This window comes from Chiloscyllium plagiosum, chromosome 23, assembly GCF_004010195.1.
Source record: "Chiloscyllium plagiosum isolate BGI_BamShark_2017 chromosome 23, ASM401019v2, whole genome shotgun sequence".
Taxonomy (NCBI): Eukaryota; Metazoa; Chordata; class Chondrichthyes; order Orectolobiformes; family Hemiscylliidae; genus Chiloscyllium; species Chiloscyllium plagiosum.
The window spans coordinates 30,091,115-30,109,667 of record NC_057732.1 but is presented as its reverse complement, the minus strand read 5'-3'; the positions used below and the strand labels follow the sequence as shown (position 1 = coordinate 30,109,667).

The 18,553-nt window shown below is 38.6% G+C and overlaps 1 protein-coding gene across 13 annotated transcripts in view; it reads right to left on the bottom strand.

Annotated features, from left to right (window-relative positions):
- The window catches only part of magi2a (membrane associated guanylate kinase, WW and PDZ domain containing 2a), a 682,885-nt gene extending 669,792 nt beyond the window's left edge, over window positions 1-13,093 (bottom strand). For 11 of the 13 annotated variants that reach the window (XM_043713778.1, XM_043713782.1, XM_043713780.1 and 8 more), the window contains exon 1: window positions 11,956-12,787. In XM_043713778.1, coding sequence (XP_043569713.1) covers window positions 11,956-12,253 — 298 coding nt within the window. In that variant the 5' untranslated portion in view covers window positions 12,254-12,787. The other 2 variants (XM_043713779.1, XM_043713785.1) reach the window with 2 other exon arrangements.
- Between the last annotated feature and the right edge of the window lie 5,460 nt (window positions 13,094-18,553).

The window sequence follows — 18,553 nt, the reverse complement described above, 5'->3', positions numbered from 1 at the left end:
GGGAAAACAATGCAATCTCAATCTTCCTGCATTTATACCTTTTTATACCCATTTCCACATACTTAAAAATGTCACTGGTAGCATAACAGCACGTTATTTGCTGTTTTGAAGGATCTGCCTGCGAAAACAGTAAAAAGAACACACCTCACAATGCAATACTATAGATGAAAATAAACAAAGAATGAGCATCATTGTCACAATAATAAAATTGGATTAATTGGAGCTGTATACTTTTTTGAAGTAAAACAAAGTCAATCTTTCCTTTATCCTCAATAGGAAATGATACCTATTGCATGTCACAAAAGGACCTCAACCAAAATCATCACCAAATCTGTAAACATGGAAATCTTTGGTCTTGCCAACCTGGATTTAGAAGGCAGGTAATGCCCATGAAATAATATATTTCCTGGGCAAAACACACAGCATGCCTTCATTCTCTGCATGACGAACTATAGACTTGATTTAAAATCCTAATTAATGCTTATAATACTCGTGCTTGCAGTTACTGCCCTTCACTTGTTTGGTCACAACAAGCTTAATAAAAAAGCATCCTTTTTCTCATGCATGTCTTTCCCCAATCTAAATGTAGTTGTGTTTTTATTTGGCTCCTTTTGGAGTTAAAAGCAAGTTTATCAGCTACTAAGCACAAGAGCCAAAAAAAAATTACACACTAATAAACAGATAAGAAATGTGAATTGAGTAAAAGATAACAGTTAACAAAATATATTAATCAGTCTCTGAGTTCCATCAAACAGAGATAATGAAACATTGTGGTTATAAAATGGACGATATTGATAACACTGATGTTAGTAGTGAAGCAGTTAAGTTAAAGATTTTTGCCTTGGGAGTCCACTGACAGGTTTTTGACCTGTTATCTACTCAATGTTGATTTCACTGGTTTAGCTAACTTCCAACACCCAGACGTTTTATTTTACCTGCAGGATAGAAGTATCTAATGGCTATCCTCAAGCTATGAACCTAATGACACATTAAATATTGACCCAAGACACCGACCAGGGGATGAAATTAGCTTTTAAGCTTTATTTGTAAATTTCTGGAAATGTATAAGCAAATGTAAATGCCTGTAATTTGGAACATAATCCACAGTAATGGTGTTCTGCTAAGGAGGCTAATTAGCCTCACATTACCTTTTCCTTTCAAATCTACTTGTTTGAAGTTTCCCTGATAGTTCACAGGTCACAGAGCTGAACAGTACAGAAAACTACCCTCTGGCATATCATGTCTGTGTCACTTATCAAACTCATTTATCCACATTAGTAATGAAGGGCTTATGGCCGAAACATTGACTCTCCTGCTCCTTGGATGCTGCTGACCTGCTGTGCTTTACCAGCGCCACATTTTTCAACTCATCTATTCTTGTCCCACCTTCCGAATAATCTTTATAATCTTGTATGCTATGACACATCAAATGTTCATTTAAATACATCTTAAAATGTTGTGATAGTTCCCAGCTCTACCATCCTTTCAGTCGTGACTTCCAGAGACCCATCATCTTCTGGCGGAAAAATTCTTCCTTAAATCCCTGGTGAACTCCCTTCCCTTATCTGAAATATATGGTCCCTGATAATTGATCCTTCTGTCTCCTCTATCTATGCCCCTCACAATTTTGTTCATCTCACTCAGGTCCCCTCTCGACCATCTTTGCTCTAAGGAAAACAAGTGGCCATCCAGTTAATCTCGGTTAATGCTCCTATCCAGGCAACATACTGGTGAATCTCCTTTGCACCTCTTTGGTGTATCATATTTCTTTCCCTTAATGCAGTAACGAGAACAAATGTGGCCTAAATATTATAATATACAGTTCCATCATATCTTTCCTGCTCTTGTATTCAACACCTTAACTAACATTGACAAATATCCCATATGCTTCTTATTCACCTGTCCCCGCACACCAAGGTCCCTCTAGTCCTCTGTATTTCCGAGGGTGCTATCATTTATTGTGTACTACCTTGTCTTGTTAGTCCTCTAAAAATGCATCACTTCACACTTTTCAGCATTAAATTGTTTGCTAGTGTTCTGCCCGCCTGACAAACCATCTATCTCCTGTGGCCTAAGGCTTTCAATCTCTCTATTTACCACACCACTAATTTTTATGCCATCTGCATACTTATGGATAAAACCGCTTACATTTGTGTCTAAGTCATTAATGTACACTAACAGCAAGGTTCACAGCACTGAACCCAATCTTCCAATCACAAAAACAGTTCAACAATTACTGTCTCGCCCTACTACATAACCAATTTTGGATCCAATTTGCCACGTTGCACTAGATCCCACAGGTTCTTGAATAGTTTTCCATGCCACACCTTGTTAAAAGCCTTACTGAAGCCCATGTAATACAACAGCCATTGTACTACCCTCATTCATACAACTAGTCACCTCCTCCTAAAAACAAACTAAATTTGTCAGACATGATAGCTCCCAAACAAGCCATGCTGATAATCCTGATCAATGTTTATCTCTCCATGTAGCAATTAATTCAGCAAGGACTTTTTCCAACAGTTTTCCTTCCAATAAATAAAACTTCACCCACATCTTCCAGCTTCACAAACAGTTTGCCACTTTGGTCCCTTATAGGTCCTCCTCTTTTCCTCATTATCCTCTGGATAGATACTCCTAATAGAGTTAGGAAATGACTTTGAAGTTTCCTTTATTTTATGTGCCAATGTTTTTCCTTCCTCCTCCCTCACTTTCTTATTTTATTTTTAAGCAACATTAAATTTGAAGTATTGCATTTTGGTAAAATAAACAAGGGCAAGATTTGTACAATTAAAAGTCTTTTGTCCTGTTATAGAACAGAGAGACCTAGGAGTTCAGGTATATAATTCTTTGAAGTTTGCTTTACACATAGGCATGGGTGGTTAAGAGGCTTTTAACACACTTGTCTTCATTGCTCAAATATTTGAGTATAGGAATTAAGACATTACGTTGAGGTTGTACAGGAGGTTGGTGAAGCTTTTTCTGGAATTTTGTGTCCAGTTCTGGTTGTCCTGTGCTAGAAAGGATATTGTTAGGCTGAAGGAGGAATTTTCTAGGAGAAAGTGAGGACTGCAGATGCTGGAGATCAGCGCTTTCCTGAAGAAGGGCTCATGCCTGAAACGTCGATTCTCCTGCTCCTTGGATGCTGCCTGACCTGCTGCGCTTTTCCAGCAACACATTTTCAGCTCTGAAGGAGGAATTTACCAGGATATTGCCAAGTTTGAGTTATAAGGAGAGGGTAGATAGGGTGGGACTTTTTTTGACTGGAGCATAGGAGGTCAACAGGTGACCTTATTAAGGTTTATAAAATAATGAGGGGTATAGATAAGGTGAATGGCAGGTGTCTTTTCTTGCAGAAGAGTGATTTCAAGACTGGGGATATATTTTCAACGTTAGAGGAGAAAGATTTAAAAGAGACATGAAGGACAATTCTTTTTACACAGAGTGGTTTGTGTGAGGACTAAATTTCCAGAGGAAGTGGTGGATGTGGGTACAGTTACAACATTTAAAAAACATGAATAAGAAATTTTTGGAGGGATATGGGCCAAATGCAGGCTGGTTGGACAGGTTTAATTGGGATTATGGTCGGCATGGACTGGTTGGACCCAAGGGTCTGTTTCCTTGCTATATGACTCTTTGACTCTACAATTGGCAGCACTTTCTAAACACTCCTAGTGTTTTGAGCACTCAATATTTACCATTAGTTTCTTTTCTTTATCCAATCCTGTGCACTCCTCAACATCTAGGGTTCTCTGAACACGTTGGTCCCACCCTTCACCTTCATGGTAACATGTTAGCCCTGCACTCTCACTAATTCCTTTTTGAAGAACTACTACGGCTCTACAGATTTTCCTCCAAGTAGTTGCTCTTAGTGCACTTTGGCCAGATGTGACATTCCATGTGTTCACACAGCACTTTGCCAAACAGCCATAGTCATCTTTTGACTGCATGTTATCTTTTTAAAAACGGCATAATTAAAAGTTTGAAACATTCTTAAGTATTCCAGGGTTAGGATCCATGGTTATAATAGATTGACCTAGGATTGATCCACCCTCAGTACTAATGGTTGGGAGCTTGAGGAATTTGACCCAATGATAGTGAAGGAGCAGCGGTATAGTTCCAAATCAGGATGGTAAATGACTTGGACGATAACTTGACAGTGTTTATAAGAACATAAGTATAAAAAAGGGCAAGAATTGGCCATTTGGCTCCTCAAAGCTGTCCTACCATTCAATAAGATCATGGTTGATCTGCCCTAGGCCTCAACTACTTTGTGCAAATTCAGCATAGCAAACAACCCCTGACATTTCAAAAATCTACCTGCCCACTCTTTAAATAGCCTCCATAACTCTCGGGGGTGCAGAATTCAAGCCATTCACTACCCTTTGGGAAAAGAAATTATTTCACATTTCAGCTATTCTGTAACGTTGTCCCTTAGTTCAAGACTGCCCCACCAGTGGACACATCTACTCAACAACTACCTTGTCAAGCCTCCCCAGAATTTTGTATATTTCAATACAGTCACCCCTCATTCTAAATTCTAATGAGTAAAGGCGTACCTTGTTTAGCCATTCTTGATAAGTCAATCTTTTTCATCATAGGAGAAAACCTTGTGAATCTCTTTTGAACAGCCTCAAATGCTAGTATCAAGGTCAATAGATGTGAAGTTAGAAGAGCACAGCAGGTTGGACAGCATCCAAGGAGTACGAAAGTCAATGTTTCCGGCCAAAACCCTTAAATGCCAGTATACCCTTTTCAAAACAGGGAGCCAAAATTATACACTGTTCTCCAGGTGCAATCTTACTAACACCCTAGACAGTCCTAACAAGACATCCCTCATCTGAAACCGCAACCCCCTAGCAATAAAGGCCAAAATTCCACTTGGCATCTTAATACTTGTTGTATACACACCTCTTGTGCTTCATGCACAAGAACACCTAGATTCCTTGTGTTGCACGTTTTTTGGAATCTCTCTCCATTCTAGATCTTCTAGATCTTTTACCCAAAGTGCATGACCTTCCACTTTCCTACATTAAACTCCAACTGCCAGATTTTTCCCCATTCACTCAATCTATCCACCTATAGTCCTTTGCAGATTCCTTATACCCTCATCACAGTAGCAGCACAGTTTTGTTCAAGGGACACTGTCTGACTAATTTGAGCTTTTTGAAAAGATGACTAAATATATTGATGAGGTTAGTGCAGATATGTGGATTACGTGGACTTCAGTTAGGCCTTCAACAAGGTCCCATGTGGTAGGCTGGTTTAAAAGGTAAGACATGAAAATTTGTGGTGTTGGTGATAGTGTGAAAGTTGTTTCAGGCTACAGTCTGATTTTGTTCAGTTAGTAAATTCGGCAGAGCAATTTAAATCTGATAAGTGTGAGATGATGCATTTTGGGAGGGATAATAAGGGAAGGACTTACACGATAAGTGGTAGGTCCTTAGGGAGCATTGAGGAACAAAGGGAAATGATATACTAGTCCACAGATCCCTGAATGTGTCAGCACTGATAAGGTGGTGAAGGTCTCATCGGGATGCTTGCCTTCATTCGCCAAGGAAGAATAAAATTTAGGAGCAAGGAAGTCTTGTTCTAACTTTATAAAAACATTCATTTCATGACACATGGAATACTGTGCGCAGTTCTAGTTACTACCCTGTCAGGACACCATGATTGGACAAGAGAGAGTGCAGAGGAGATTCACCAGGACGTTGCACGAAATGAAAAGTCTTAGTTTATGGAGGAGAGATTGGACAGGCTAGATTTGTTTTCTTTATAGCAGAGGAAGGTAAGTGGGAAGGTTCTGATTGAGGTACACAAAAATATGAGAGGCTTAGTCAGAGTAGATCATGAGAATCTTATTCCCATAGCAGATGTGTCTAAGACTAGAGGCATAAGTTTAAGTTGAGGAGTAAGTGGCTGAAAGGAGACCTGATGAAATTCGTTTCTCACTTGGAAGGTGGTGGACATAAGTAACATGCTGCTCCAGTCAGTGGTGGAAGCAAATATTCTCAAAACATTTATGAGCCATCTGCACGAGTACTTAAAATGTTATGGCATCGTAGGCTATGGATAAAGTGCAGGTAAATGGGATTAATGCAGTTTGGCGTTTGTTGGTTGGCATAGACATGGTAAACCAAATGGCCCGTTTCAATGCTGTGTGACTATGACTTGAATATTTCCCCCCACTTATTTCTGTATCATCAGCAAATTTAATTGCATTATATTTTGTCCCCCCACTCCTTCAAGTAAATAATTGAAAACTTTGAGGTACTAAACAAGTTTTGTCTTACCAACCTGAAAATTAGGCATTAATCCAAACTCTGTTTTATTTATGTTAACCAATCCTCAATCCACACTAATACATTATCTCCAAAACTTGAGTTTCTATCTTGTACAATCACTTTTTTGTGTGGCACCTTATCAAATGCCTTCTAAAAATTCAAATTAGCTACAGTTACAAGTTCCCCTTTATTAACTCTGCTTATTTGTCCTAAAAGAACTCCAGCAAATTTGTCAAACATGATTTCCCTTTCACAAAACCATGTTAGCTCTGTTTCATTGCAGTGAGCTTTTCTGAATGTCCTGCTATTTCTTCCTTAACAATGGATTTTGGCATTTTCCCAACTACAGACGTTAGGGTAATTGGTCTATATTAGAACCTCATTGTTGGGAAAGAGAATCTTCATCCTTCTTAAATATTGGCAGTTTTCAAATTCACTAGAACTCCCACGGACTCCAGTGAGTTCTGGAATATTATCCTTCATTATCTCTGCAGCCACTTCCTTCAAAATCCTTGGATGCAGGTCATTAGGGTCTGGCAACTTGTTTGCTTTTCATCCCATTATCAGTCAAATACTTCGTTGCTCACTGTGAGGGATTGTTACAAAATCTGTTCTCCCATTAGCACATTCATTTTCTCTTAACTTCGGGATATTTATAGTGTTCTTAAACCATTACATCCAACGTAAAATATTGGTTTAAATTATCTTAAATTCCTTGTTATCAATTCCATCGTTGCATTCTCCAAGGATCCCAACACATAAATTAGCTAGTCTCTTTTTACTCACCTGTGGAAGTTCTTGCTGCTCTTGCCAATGTTCTTCCATAATCAATTTTCTCCTGCTTTACTTGTTTTTTAGTCATCCTCCGGTGGTTTCTAAAAAAAGATCCAATTCCCTGGCCTACCACTAGTTTTTGCCACTTGATATCCCTCAGTTTTTGATGAGATTCTCTCCTAGACTCTTTGTTAACCATCAGTGGTTCATCCTTCTCATTGACTCTTCTTTTTGACTAGAACAAACTTTTACTAAGTATGACGTAATATCTGCTTAAATGACTGCAATTGCTTGCCCACTGACATTCCCCTCAGTCTTTTTTTTCTTAGCCCACTTTAGAGAACTCTTCCATCATAATTCTGCAATTGCCCTTATTTAAGTTGAGGTCACTGTTTTGAGACCCGAGTTGCTCTCCCTCAGACTATGTTGTGATCGCTCCTCCCTAAAGGGTCATTAACTATGAAATCTCTTATTAATTCTATCTCATTACAGATTATTAGATGTAAAATAGCTTGTTTGCAGGTAGTTTCTGCAGTATACTGCTCAAAGATGCAATCCTTGATGCACTCTAGAAATTCATTTTCCATATTAGCCTAGCCCAAATGATTTATCCAGTCAATATGCAGATTAAAATCTCCAGTGGCAAATGGGAGTGCTTGCAGTATCTTTCTCACACAGCTCCATTATTTGCTGATTTATACTTTGTCCTACAGTGAGGCAATTCTTTGTGGCTTATAAACGATTCCCACTCATGACCTCTTTCCCTTTTGACTACGATTGCCACACAAACTGATTCCACATCATGATCTATTGCATCCATATCACTTCTCACCACTGCACCCCACCTCCTTTTCTTTTTTTACATATTCTTTTAGTACATCAGATGCCCTTGAATGTTGATTTCCCAGTCTTGGTCACCGTGTAACCACATCTCTGTAATAGCTATCAATTCATATTTATTTATTTCTATTTGTGCCATCAAGACTGCGATTGATAGATTCTTGATTGTCAAGGGGAAACGTATCAGTAATGCTTGAATGATGGAGCAGACTCAATGGGCTGAATGGCCTAATTTCTGCTCCTCTGTCTAACTCATTTACCTTGTTACAAATACTATGTGCATTCAGATGAAGAGCCTTAAGCTTTGGCTTTTTACCAATTACTCCCTCTGAGTCTAATTCCTGCTGCATTTTTCCGTGTACACTTTCTAACCTCGTGTAGTACAACTGAATATGACAAAAAACACTGCTGGGCGGAATGCATACATGAACATTTAGCACCAAATATGACAGTGACAGAAAAGGAAATGCCTTTCAGAAAACTACCACAGCAAGACAAGATTTTTAGTTACAAACAAATATTCCTAAATAAACCTGGAACATTACTGTCATGCACTTAAAAGTAATATTGTATTCCAAGGTCTTCCTTTAAAGCAATGGGATATTTTATGAACTGTGAATATGCAAAGGAGAATATAGTAGAGAGTGCAGGCCAGAGATACAAACCAAAATCTTGCCATTAATTGCTGAGTCCTATGCAACTTCTTTCCAGGAAGACCTGTGACCAGCTCTTTTATCTTAAGTACCACCAGGAAGATGGTGGAAACAGCCCGTACAACACCACCCAAGGCCAAGGATTATCACTGGATCCCAACTATAGGTTAGTGCTAGCCTGAATGGGGTTAATGATTGTGAAATGAAGGAAACTGAGGGAGGTTGACAGCAAGGATGAAGAGTGTTTGCACTCCTTCCTGACACCAGGTCCCTTAATCAGACACTGAATACTTTTGATCAAGGGACACCCAATTCCCCAGTCCCATCCTGGGAGCTCGCAAACAACTTTACTTTTTTGCAAACTTGAAGTTTCCTTGTTCCCACTATGGCAAAATTCTTGCCCAAGGCTACCTCAAAATCAACAGTGGCTGGACAAGGCCCTTACAGTAGCACTAACTGGCCACATGACGTCCTCATAACCTCATGAGGTCCTCACCACTACCTCACTCACCATGGGGGAAGGACTGAAGATTCTGGTTACACATACAATCTTAGGTTTCAAATGGAGATGATTACAGGAATTGTATAACCAACAGAGGTAGAGGTAGTATAGAACAAGAGAAGCCTGTTATGCAAAGAAGAATAGGTGTAAAGTTTTCTCTGAAGAAAGAACTAAAGGCTGGATGTACAAAAAAAATAAGATTATCAAAAGCCAAACTGATTCTGTTTTCCTATCAGGTGACACATAACATAAAAACAAAGCAGTAATGATCAACATTCCAAGACCATAAAAGTTTTCATAATTACTGACAAAGCTTACGCTCATATGAATATAATTGTAAACAAACATGGTGCTGACTTCAAAGTAAAAACTGCTCACTTCATGAAATAAAAGCTAGACAAGAGCATTTCTCCCAGCTACCTACTCCATTTGTGTACTCAAATACATTTGTAATTGACAGCAAAACTATTATCTTAAAATTCCAGTAAGTCAATAACTAATAGAGTTCATTTCTTTTTCTAGTACAGAGAATTCTAGGTTAAGAATGCTATGCAATACATATAGGTCATTCAGTTTTGAATGCAAGTACTTTTTTCTTCTAATTACTTATCCTAACAGAGTCACTAGCTCACTTTCTATTTAAGATCAACGATTCTATCTGGCTTTTTAATATCCTTCTCAACTTCAGTTTCATCTTCAATCATCTAAGTTCTATGCTTCATTTAAATTCAAAGTATTCTGTGATCCGCTCCCATTCTCTACCCTTATTTAGAAAATGAATGGGGCTTTGTATTTCCCTACCTTGGTGGCACATGAATTTAGCTCCAAATTTCCTTGCCTAAGTTTTCCAGCAGTTTTTCAAAATCTTTACAATTTTCAATATTTTCCTGTATCATAAATATGTAAGTTATCTCGTTGAGTTTGAGGGTTTGTTTTCAGACCTTTTTGTCAGCATACTAGGTAACATTATCAGTGAAAGTCTCCGGTGAAGGGCTGGTGGTATGACCCGCCTCTCTATTTATAGGCCTTGGTTTCTTAAGGGGGGTGATGTCATTTCCAGTTCTTTTTTCAAGGGAAGGTAGATAGGATCTAAATCAATGCGTTTATTGATGGTGTTCTGGTTAGAATGCCATGTCTCTAAGAATTCTTGTGTGTGTCTTTGTTTCGCGTGTCCTAGGATGTGTGCATCATCCCAGTCAAAGTGGTGACCTTCTTTGTCTGTATGTATACAAATTAGTGATAGTGGGTCGTGTAGTTTGGTGTATCCTGTATCGTGTCATCAATAAATTTGCATTACTGTTCCTTCACATCCTAAGTCCTGCTTGCTTACATATACAACAATAGTTTCAATAAAGACCTCTGTGAAATATCACTCACAAATGGTGTGCTTGAGAAACTTAACTTTATCTGTACCTTTTGTCTCCGGCAGTCCGACCAACCTTTCTCATGTATGTGGTTAAATTTCTTTCAATTCATTATTGTTACAAACTGTATTGTATCTTGTCAAAAACCTTAAAATCCATATAATCACATTCACTGTATTTCCTTTAAATTTTCTTAAATTTTCATGCAAATAATTCTCAAACACTAGTCAAATACAACCTGCTATTTAGAAATGTATAAAACTACAATGTGGTACTGTGCAAGTGGTCCTGATTCATTGCTTCTTTTTCCCCCTCAGTCCTCTTATCTCTCCAATACTTCTCACATTTATGTTGTTGATTTTTTTTCAATCACCTCCTGCTCACCCCAAAAGAACACAGATTCTAGTACTTCTATAGTTTGTTTTTTTCTTTGTATCCTCAATACAAATATTCACATTCCTGTAATTTCTCAAAATTAAGTTTAAGTAGCTTTTATTAATACAATTTTTCTTTGCGCAGGTTGCCTGAATACATATATTGCAATATTGAACAGGTCATTGTTCTGATCAAACATTCAAATCTTAGAAATATAACCTACTTTGCTATTTATATAAATGAGTGGATCCAGCTGAACATTTGGAGGAGGGAATTCAGTAAATAGAAAATGTCTTATTTAGAATTAATAATCTTAGACCTATTGTCAACTTTGTACAACATTGCCATCCACACAATTTTATACAAGATAGGCAGTCATTTCAATATACAGTATAATGTTATGAATACAAGTCTTGATGTTAATTTACCATTATCCATTTCTTAGAATTCCTGATCAACCAATTAATTAATATGACTATATCTAGTATCCAATGGTTACAATTATCCCATAGAAATTAACATTGTTTTCTTTCTAATGTTATACGAAGAAAATAATGTCTTTGAACTCATGCTAAAATAAATAATGTTTCATGGATATTAAGAAAATAATCGCTAATCATTAGAACAAGTATTCATCTCGTGGCGTTTGTGCATAAAATAAATCAAGATTTTAGTTTTGCAACCTCAAATATTTCAGTTCATTACACAGTTTGATTTACTTCAAAAGTGTTCTCATCATTCACCCTTATAATACTAGCATCATCTAAGACTTCTTGTCTGCAATGCTATTGTACCTGTATATTGTTTTGTACTGCAAAGTTGTGGCAATTTTAAAATAGTTAATAGGCTTGTTAATTTGAGAGGAGGAAGAAAATATTTTGTATTAACTTCTCAACATTCTAATTACATTTCTTTAGACATAAAAGAATACTAAGACAAATCCTCCAAATTAGGATACTTAACTGTACCTGATGGGACCACAGACTTTAACTTTATATTTGCACACTTTTGATTATTTCAATTATTGCGTTTTATCAGATTCAAGGGAATGCAATTTCCAATATGTCAGACCTGACAAAAACTGCTATTTACATATTACGAGTGTCAAATACATAGTTTTCTAATACAAACTGGCAGTTAACATTACTGGAAGATTACTGTACCTTGTTTGACACACTTCAAACGAATTGGGTCCTTACAATGCTTGATCACAGCCAGTACATCTCTAATAGTGAGCCCTGACACTGCTGTGTCATTGACTTCCAATAATAACTCATCAGTATGCAGTTTTCCATCCTGGTAGTTAATTTTGTTGTGTTTCATTTCTCCCAGATACGAAAACAGACCATTCTCTGCGCCACCTTTGATCTCCACATTCAGTTCCCCGTCCTTATCTCTACATATCACAGTTTCATGGACTTTACTCGTCCAATGACTTTTCTTTTTTAATACCTTGGACATCGTTCCTGTAAGCAGCCTGCAGAGTCAACACTTCAAAGAGGAAATCGTGTGACAATAGGGGAGGGTGCAAAACTAGATTCGAAGCCTGATAGAGTTGTCAGAACAGCCCGGAGCCTTGGAGGTGACAGCGAAATACGCAACTTTCCTTGACATTTCCACGGAGCCCTGTAAAATGACGATGATGGCAGAAGCGAAGAGTGAGAAGGAGGCCTTATCAATTTGCAGTTTTCTTTTAAAACGCACACGTCACAAATACATAAGACGATAATATATTTTCCCCCCTCCGCCGTCGTACTCCGCAAACACGCATTTCAATCTCTTCATGGGGTAAACAGCTGACACCGGCTGGGAATGACAAGGAGATCCTCCCCCATCTCTTACAAAATTTCTAGAGGGAGGGGGAAAAAAGAACAAATATGGGCACAAGGCCAGCCCTGTCTGTGTGTATATGTATGTGGTGTTTATCCCCAGATTTATCAGTCTTCACAGACATTCAATCGCATCCACACACAACTGAATCTGCTCCCAAGTTGCACCAACTTCATTCACGCTCGCGCTGCAGCTTCTCTCCAATCGTCGCCGACAACCCAGAAGCGCACGCGCAGCCTGTCGGAGAAACCGTTAAACGGCCCCGGCCGAAGGTACTGGAAAGATGGGGTGGCCTCGCGCGACTTTGGATGCTGAAACGTTAATGCGAGGCTTGCCGGTTTGTTTGGATTACTTCTCTGAGTCAAATCAGCTATTCAATTGCTTCCCCCAGTCTCTAATGTATGAATCGTCAATGATGTCTTATTAAAATTACACAATTTGTTTTTATCTGCGGCTTCCCCTTTATTCTTGCTGTTGGTCACGTAATAAAACCACGCAGAATTTGCCGCTGCATCTACGCTGCAGACCGCTAGATCAGTACGTAAAGGGGAAACGCTGTGTTAGTATTCTGTACGCGCTGTGTTTTCCAGGGATTTTTGTGCTAGTGTGTTATTATCTCGGTTTAAATTACTTAGAGTAAGGAATGTGACCTTCAGTTACCTGGAAATGCTGCAAATGTTTTCCATAGAGGGGACGAGGTTGAGAAACTGCTTTGTGACAAGTCTTTAAGTAGATAGGGAGAAACTCTTGAAACCGACAGGAGAGTTTCTGACCAGAAATTTAAATACACATTTAGGATAATTGGCAAAGAAGTTGGAGTGTTTCTATTTAGTGCAGCCTAATTGTAATTTAAAATCTGTAGAAGCAGTTTCAATACCAATTTGGATTTTTAGTTGAAACTTTCATTTAAAAAGGGTTTTAGGGAATGGGAGAAGATTTAATTGAATAGTTGTGTCAAGGAGTTTGCTCAAACATGCAGTTTTGTATGATTCTATAAAACTGTAAAACACAATACTGCCACAGCTTTGGCATATTTGTACAGACTATATATAGAAATAGTTCTAATTTATTTTGAAGTGATCTACAATTTTTGACTTAATAGGTTTGCATCTTATTAAAATGAATGTACAGTGTAATCCATTTTGGATCTACAAACTAATTTAATGTTTGAATTCTGCTATTAATGTGCCAAAAAAAACCCTCATTTGTTGTGTAAAACTGGTTATTTGGCCTTACTATGAAAGACCTGTATGTTTGGTCAACATATTGAGTATTTTCAATTTTGATGGGTCCTTTTCATTTTTTTTGGCAATGTTTTATCAGTGACTGGATCCATGTTCTACATTTGCAGGAGGTAGCAAGCCAATCATGTTCTGATTGAGAAGGAAATATGTCAAAAAAATTAAATGGCCTGGATTACATAGATTTGAGTTACTGCATAGTCATTTTGATTGCAATCAAGGGTAAAGCCAAATGATGATTTCTTTTAAATATATATGTTATTCAGAAATAATTTTGCATGGTGTTTAGCACTGCTGCCTCATCGTGCCCAGGACCCATATTTAATTCCACCCTAGGGCAACTGTCTGTGTAGAGTTTGCACATTCTCCTTGTTTCTGTACGGATTTCCTCCAGGTGCTCTTGTTTCCTCCCACTGTTCAAAGATGTGCAGGTTATGTGGATTGGCAGTGTGAAATGCAGGGTTAGAGGTTGGAGAGGAGGGTGCGGGTTGATCCCGGATGGGATGCTGTTCAGGGGGAATATGAAATCACTGGGCCAAATGGCCTGCTTTCATACTGTAGGAATTCTATGATTCTATAAAAACCTAATTAAAAATGAAGTAGCACTGCTACCCTGCAGAAAATGGATCATATCCTAGTTTCCTATGCTTATTCTTTTTTTTGTAGTACAGTAAGATATTTGTAAAGTCTATCATAGTAACAGATTTGAATGAGAGTAAGGTTATTAGTTTAGAAAATTGATTCCTTAAATATTTTCATCCCAGCTACTTTAATAGCTTATTTCAGAAATTATGATACATTGTTCTTGAAAAGTTGATAAGTGAAATTGCTTGCAATGAGTATTTAGTGAATAGTGGTGTTTTGAATCATTGCACAATTTTGTGGAAGCACCAAGTTAAAATCATGTAAAAGATTGAAAATATAATTGAGACCCTCCTAAATAATGTGGACAGGTAACTACCAGCTTTTTCAACTACAAGAAATGCTTGTTACAGAGAGTCCACAAAAAGAGAGATGGCCCTCAAATGTTCTTACAGTAAATAATGAACATACACCATGAATTCACCAGACATGTCTCCAGAGTGGTCAGTGAACAGCAAATTTATAAAGGCTATTTAGCTTACTCTTTCTTTTTTAGAAGTTCCAGTTTCTTTTAAGATGTATATCTTTAGTGTCAAGATCAAGGTGTTTTTCATTACACAACTATTGGTGGAGGTTGCTAAATAAAATAGATCTTTATGAGATTAAAAAGTCAGATACAAAGAGTAAAAGTACGTATGGATAAAAGATGCTTCTCGAAATGAAAGTAGGGTCAATCTGTTATCACTACAGGCGGTTTCAACATGTTACCCACTTGAAGGTTCTTTTTCCAATAGAGAAGTAGCTGAAGATTTGAACATTTAGCAGCTGCAAAGGCCTTTGTAGTTGTGTAGTTGAAGCTTAGTTTACGTAGATGGACTTGGTAGATGATGCAAGCTTTGAGCAAGAGAGTGAATGATGTTCCTTGTTCCTCACTAAGTCTGAGATTATGGCTCTTACTGATTCCTTAGATTCTTTCCACAGAACTGCAATTTATTTTTGAAAATCCTTCTCTTTGTACTTCGTTTAGCTGAGAATTCTAGGCTCTTCTCAGAGTTTGACCAAAATGGTGTCATATCACACCTACCAAATTGGCTTCTGTGTTAGCTTTGATGCATCATTGTTTCACAGTCAATTATGCTGGATTTCCTGTGGAGTCCATCCAACCTACCATTTTCTCAGAAGCTGGAAATTCTCTGAAGTTTAGAAGGACCCATTGTATTGTCCAAGAGTCATTTAGTATTGGAAACAGACCCTTCGGTCCAACTCGTCCATCTAGTTTTGTACTTCTGTACCCTTGGAAAAAGAACTTGGCTATTCACCTTATCCATACCCTTCATCATTTTATAAATCTCATAATGTTACCCCTCAGCCTTCAACACTACAAGGAAAAGAGCCCCAGCCTATTCAGGCCTATCCCTATAGCTCAAACCTCCTCTTTTTTTTTTGCACCCTTTCTACTTTAACAATATCCTTCCTGTAGAATGGTGATCAGAATTAGAGTCATCGAGATTAGATTAGATTACTTACAGTGTGGAAACTTGTCCATGCGGACCAGGTATCCCAATCTAGTCCCACCTGCCAGCATCTGGCCCCCCTAGCCATCCAAACCCATCCTGTTCATATACCCATCCAGCTGCCTTTTAAATGTTGCAATTGTACTGGCCTATACCTTTTCCTCTGGAAGCATAATCATAGAATTCCACCATGTGGAAGCAGACCATTTGACCCATTGTGTCCATACTGACCCTCTAAAGAGCATCCCACCCAGACCCACCCCCTCACCCTATTCCTGTAACCCTGCATTTCTCATGGCTAATCCACCTAACCTGCACGTCTTTGGACTGTGGGAGAAAACTGGAGCACCTGGATCATCCCACAATCAAATGCACCATGGACTACTCTCTACTATCTGTCTCATTCTTGGACACCTGCATCTCCATCAAGGATGGGCACCTCAGCACCTCACTCTACCGCAAACCCACAGATAACCTCACAATGCTACACTTCTCCAGCTTCCACCCAAAACATTTTAAAACAGCCATCCCCTCTGGACAAGCCCTACACATACACTGGATCTGTTCAGATGAGGAGAAACGTGACGGGCACCTGGAAGTACTCGGGGATACCCTCATAAAAACTGGTTACGATGCTCAACTCATTGACCGCCAGTTCCGACGTGCCACAGCAAGGAACCATAATGACCTCTTCAGGAGGCAGACACGTGCTGCAACCGACAGGGTACCCTTTGTTGTCCAGTACTTCCCAGGAGCTGAAAAACTACATCATGTTCTTCACGGCCTGCAGCACATTATCAATGAGGATGAGCACCTCACCGAGACCTTCCCCACACCTCCACTGCCCGCCTTTAAACAACTGCCAACCTGAAAACAGATCATTGTTCGTAGCAGCCTGCAGAGTCAACACTTTTTGTTCTCTTACATAACCTTCACTGTCCACAATTCCTCCAATTTTGGTGTCATTCAAAAACTTACTAACCATATCTCCTGTGTTCTCATTCAAATCATTGACATAAATCACAAACAACAACGGACTCAGAACTGGTATGCTTGCGGCATATTGCTGGTCACAGGCCTCCAGTCCTAACAACAACCCACTACTCTTTTAAGCAAAGGATAGAAACAAAAAAACTTGTGAAGACCCTTCCAACACTGCCTTCATCAAACACTCCTGGGGTGAGGACAGCATCGGTAAAAAACAGAGTAAAGTTTCCTCAACTCTCAAAACAAAAATAAAAACCTTCAGTTCTTGAAAAAATAAGGATCAATAGATAAATAATGACCTCCCCCTAATTGCATGCCCACCAGCCACTCTTGGGTGAGGGACAACAGGGCATCCAATTGTAAAAGATTTTTTTCCCCGGCTTGTTCAAAAGCAAAGGAAACTTTTAATAAAAAAACAAATCCCCTCTGCTCTGTCCCCATTGTATGCTCCTGGGATAGGGATATCAAGGGTTTTGAAATCCAGAGAATGAACTAATTTTAACTAAAAATAAAGCTTCCCTCACACTGACCCTTTCAAGCACACATGGGACAGGGATTGTATGGAGTTTAAATAAAACGCCCTCATGGCTCTCCAAAGGGGTCCAAAATCAATACAAAAAAAAAATAAAACAAGCTCTTTTCTGGGCACAAAACTGGGAATAAACACAACTATAAAAGTAGAATGGGAACTTATACTATTAAATCATGATATCATTACTGAAACTGATGATGCCCTCCAATTCCTGCAGAGCTCATGGTAACGAAGTGCCTCCACTATACCACTGAGCACCATGTGCTTCTGCTCCAGAGACACCCGAGTGTGGACACAACCACAAAAGAAGGGTAGGCAGGCAGTTCAGGACCAATGAGTCCCTCCTCAACCAGCTTGGCTAGGCCCAGGAACGAAGCCACAAGAAAACTCCTAGACTTATCTGACACTCCCCACACCAGATGCCCGGAGATCAGGAGCATGGGACTGAAATATAACCAAAATTTCAACAGTATCCCATTCAAAAACTAAAAAGGAGCTCCAACCGGACGCATGCAACCTAAGTATGAAACACCATTTATTCCAGGCCACAGAATGCGCAATAACAACCCTCTACCGCCACCATCTGTCCTGTACTATCAAGCCAATTTTGTATTCAGTTGACTAATTCTCCCTGGATCACGTGATCTAAATTTACTAACCAGTCTACTGTGTGGGACCTAGTCGAAGGCCTTACTAAAGTTCATCAATCGCTTCAGTTTAATCCCTTTCTAAATGTCTTCTTTTCTGAGCGATACTAAGATAACATACTAGTCTATCATTTTATTTGGCTGTAGTGAATTTAGGAGGATATTCATGTAACTTCTGAGAGCCACTTTGCACGATTCTGGCTTTGTTTTTACAAGTAGAGTAACCTTCTTTAGAAAATACTTAAATCTTCTACTTAGATAATCATGACAAATGTAAAGTAGTTAATTGGGAAAGAATACAAGGAAACATTTTATAGATATCATACTAAAAAGTGTCCCCGGAAAGGCTTGTACTTGAATGTTTTTTATGACCAAGACAACCCAAGCACTTTATAGATAATAAAGTACTTTGAAATATGGTCACAGTT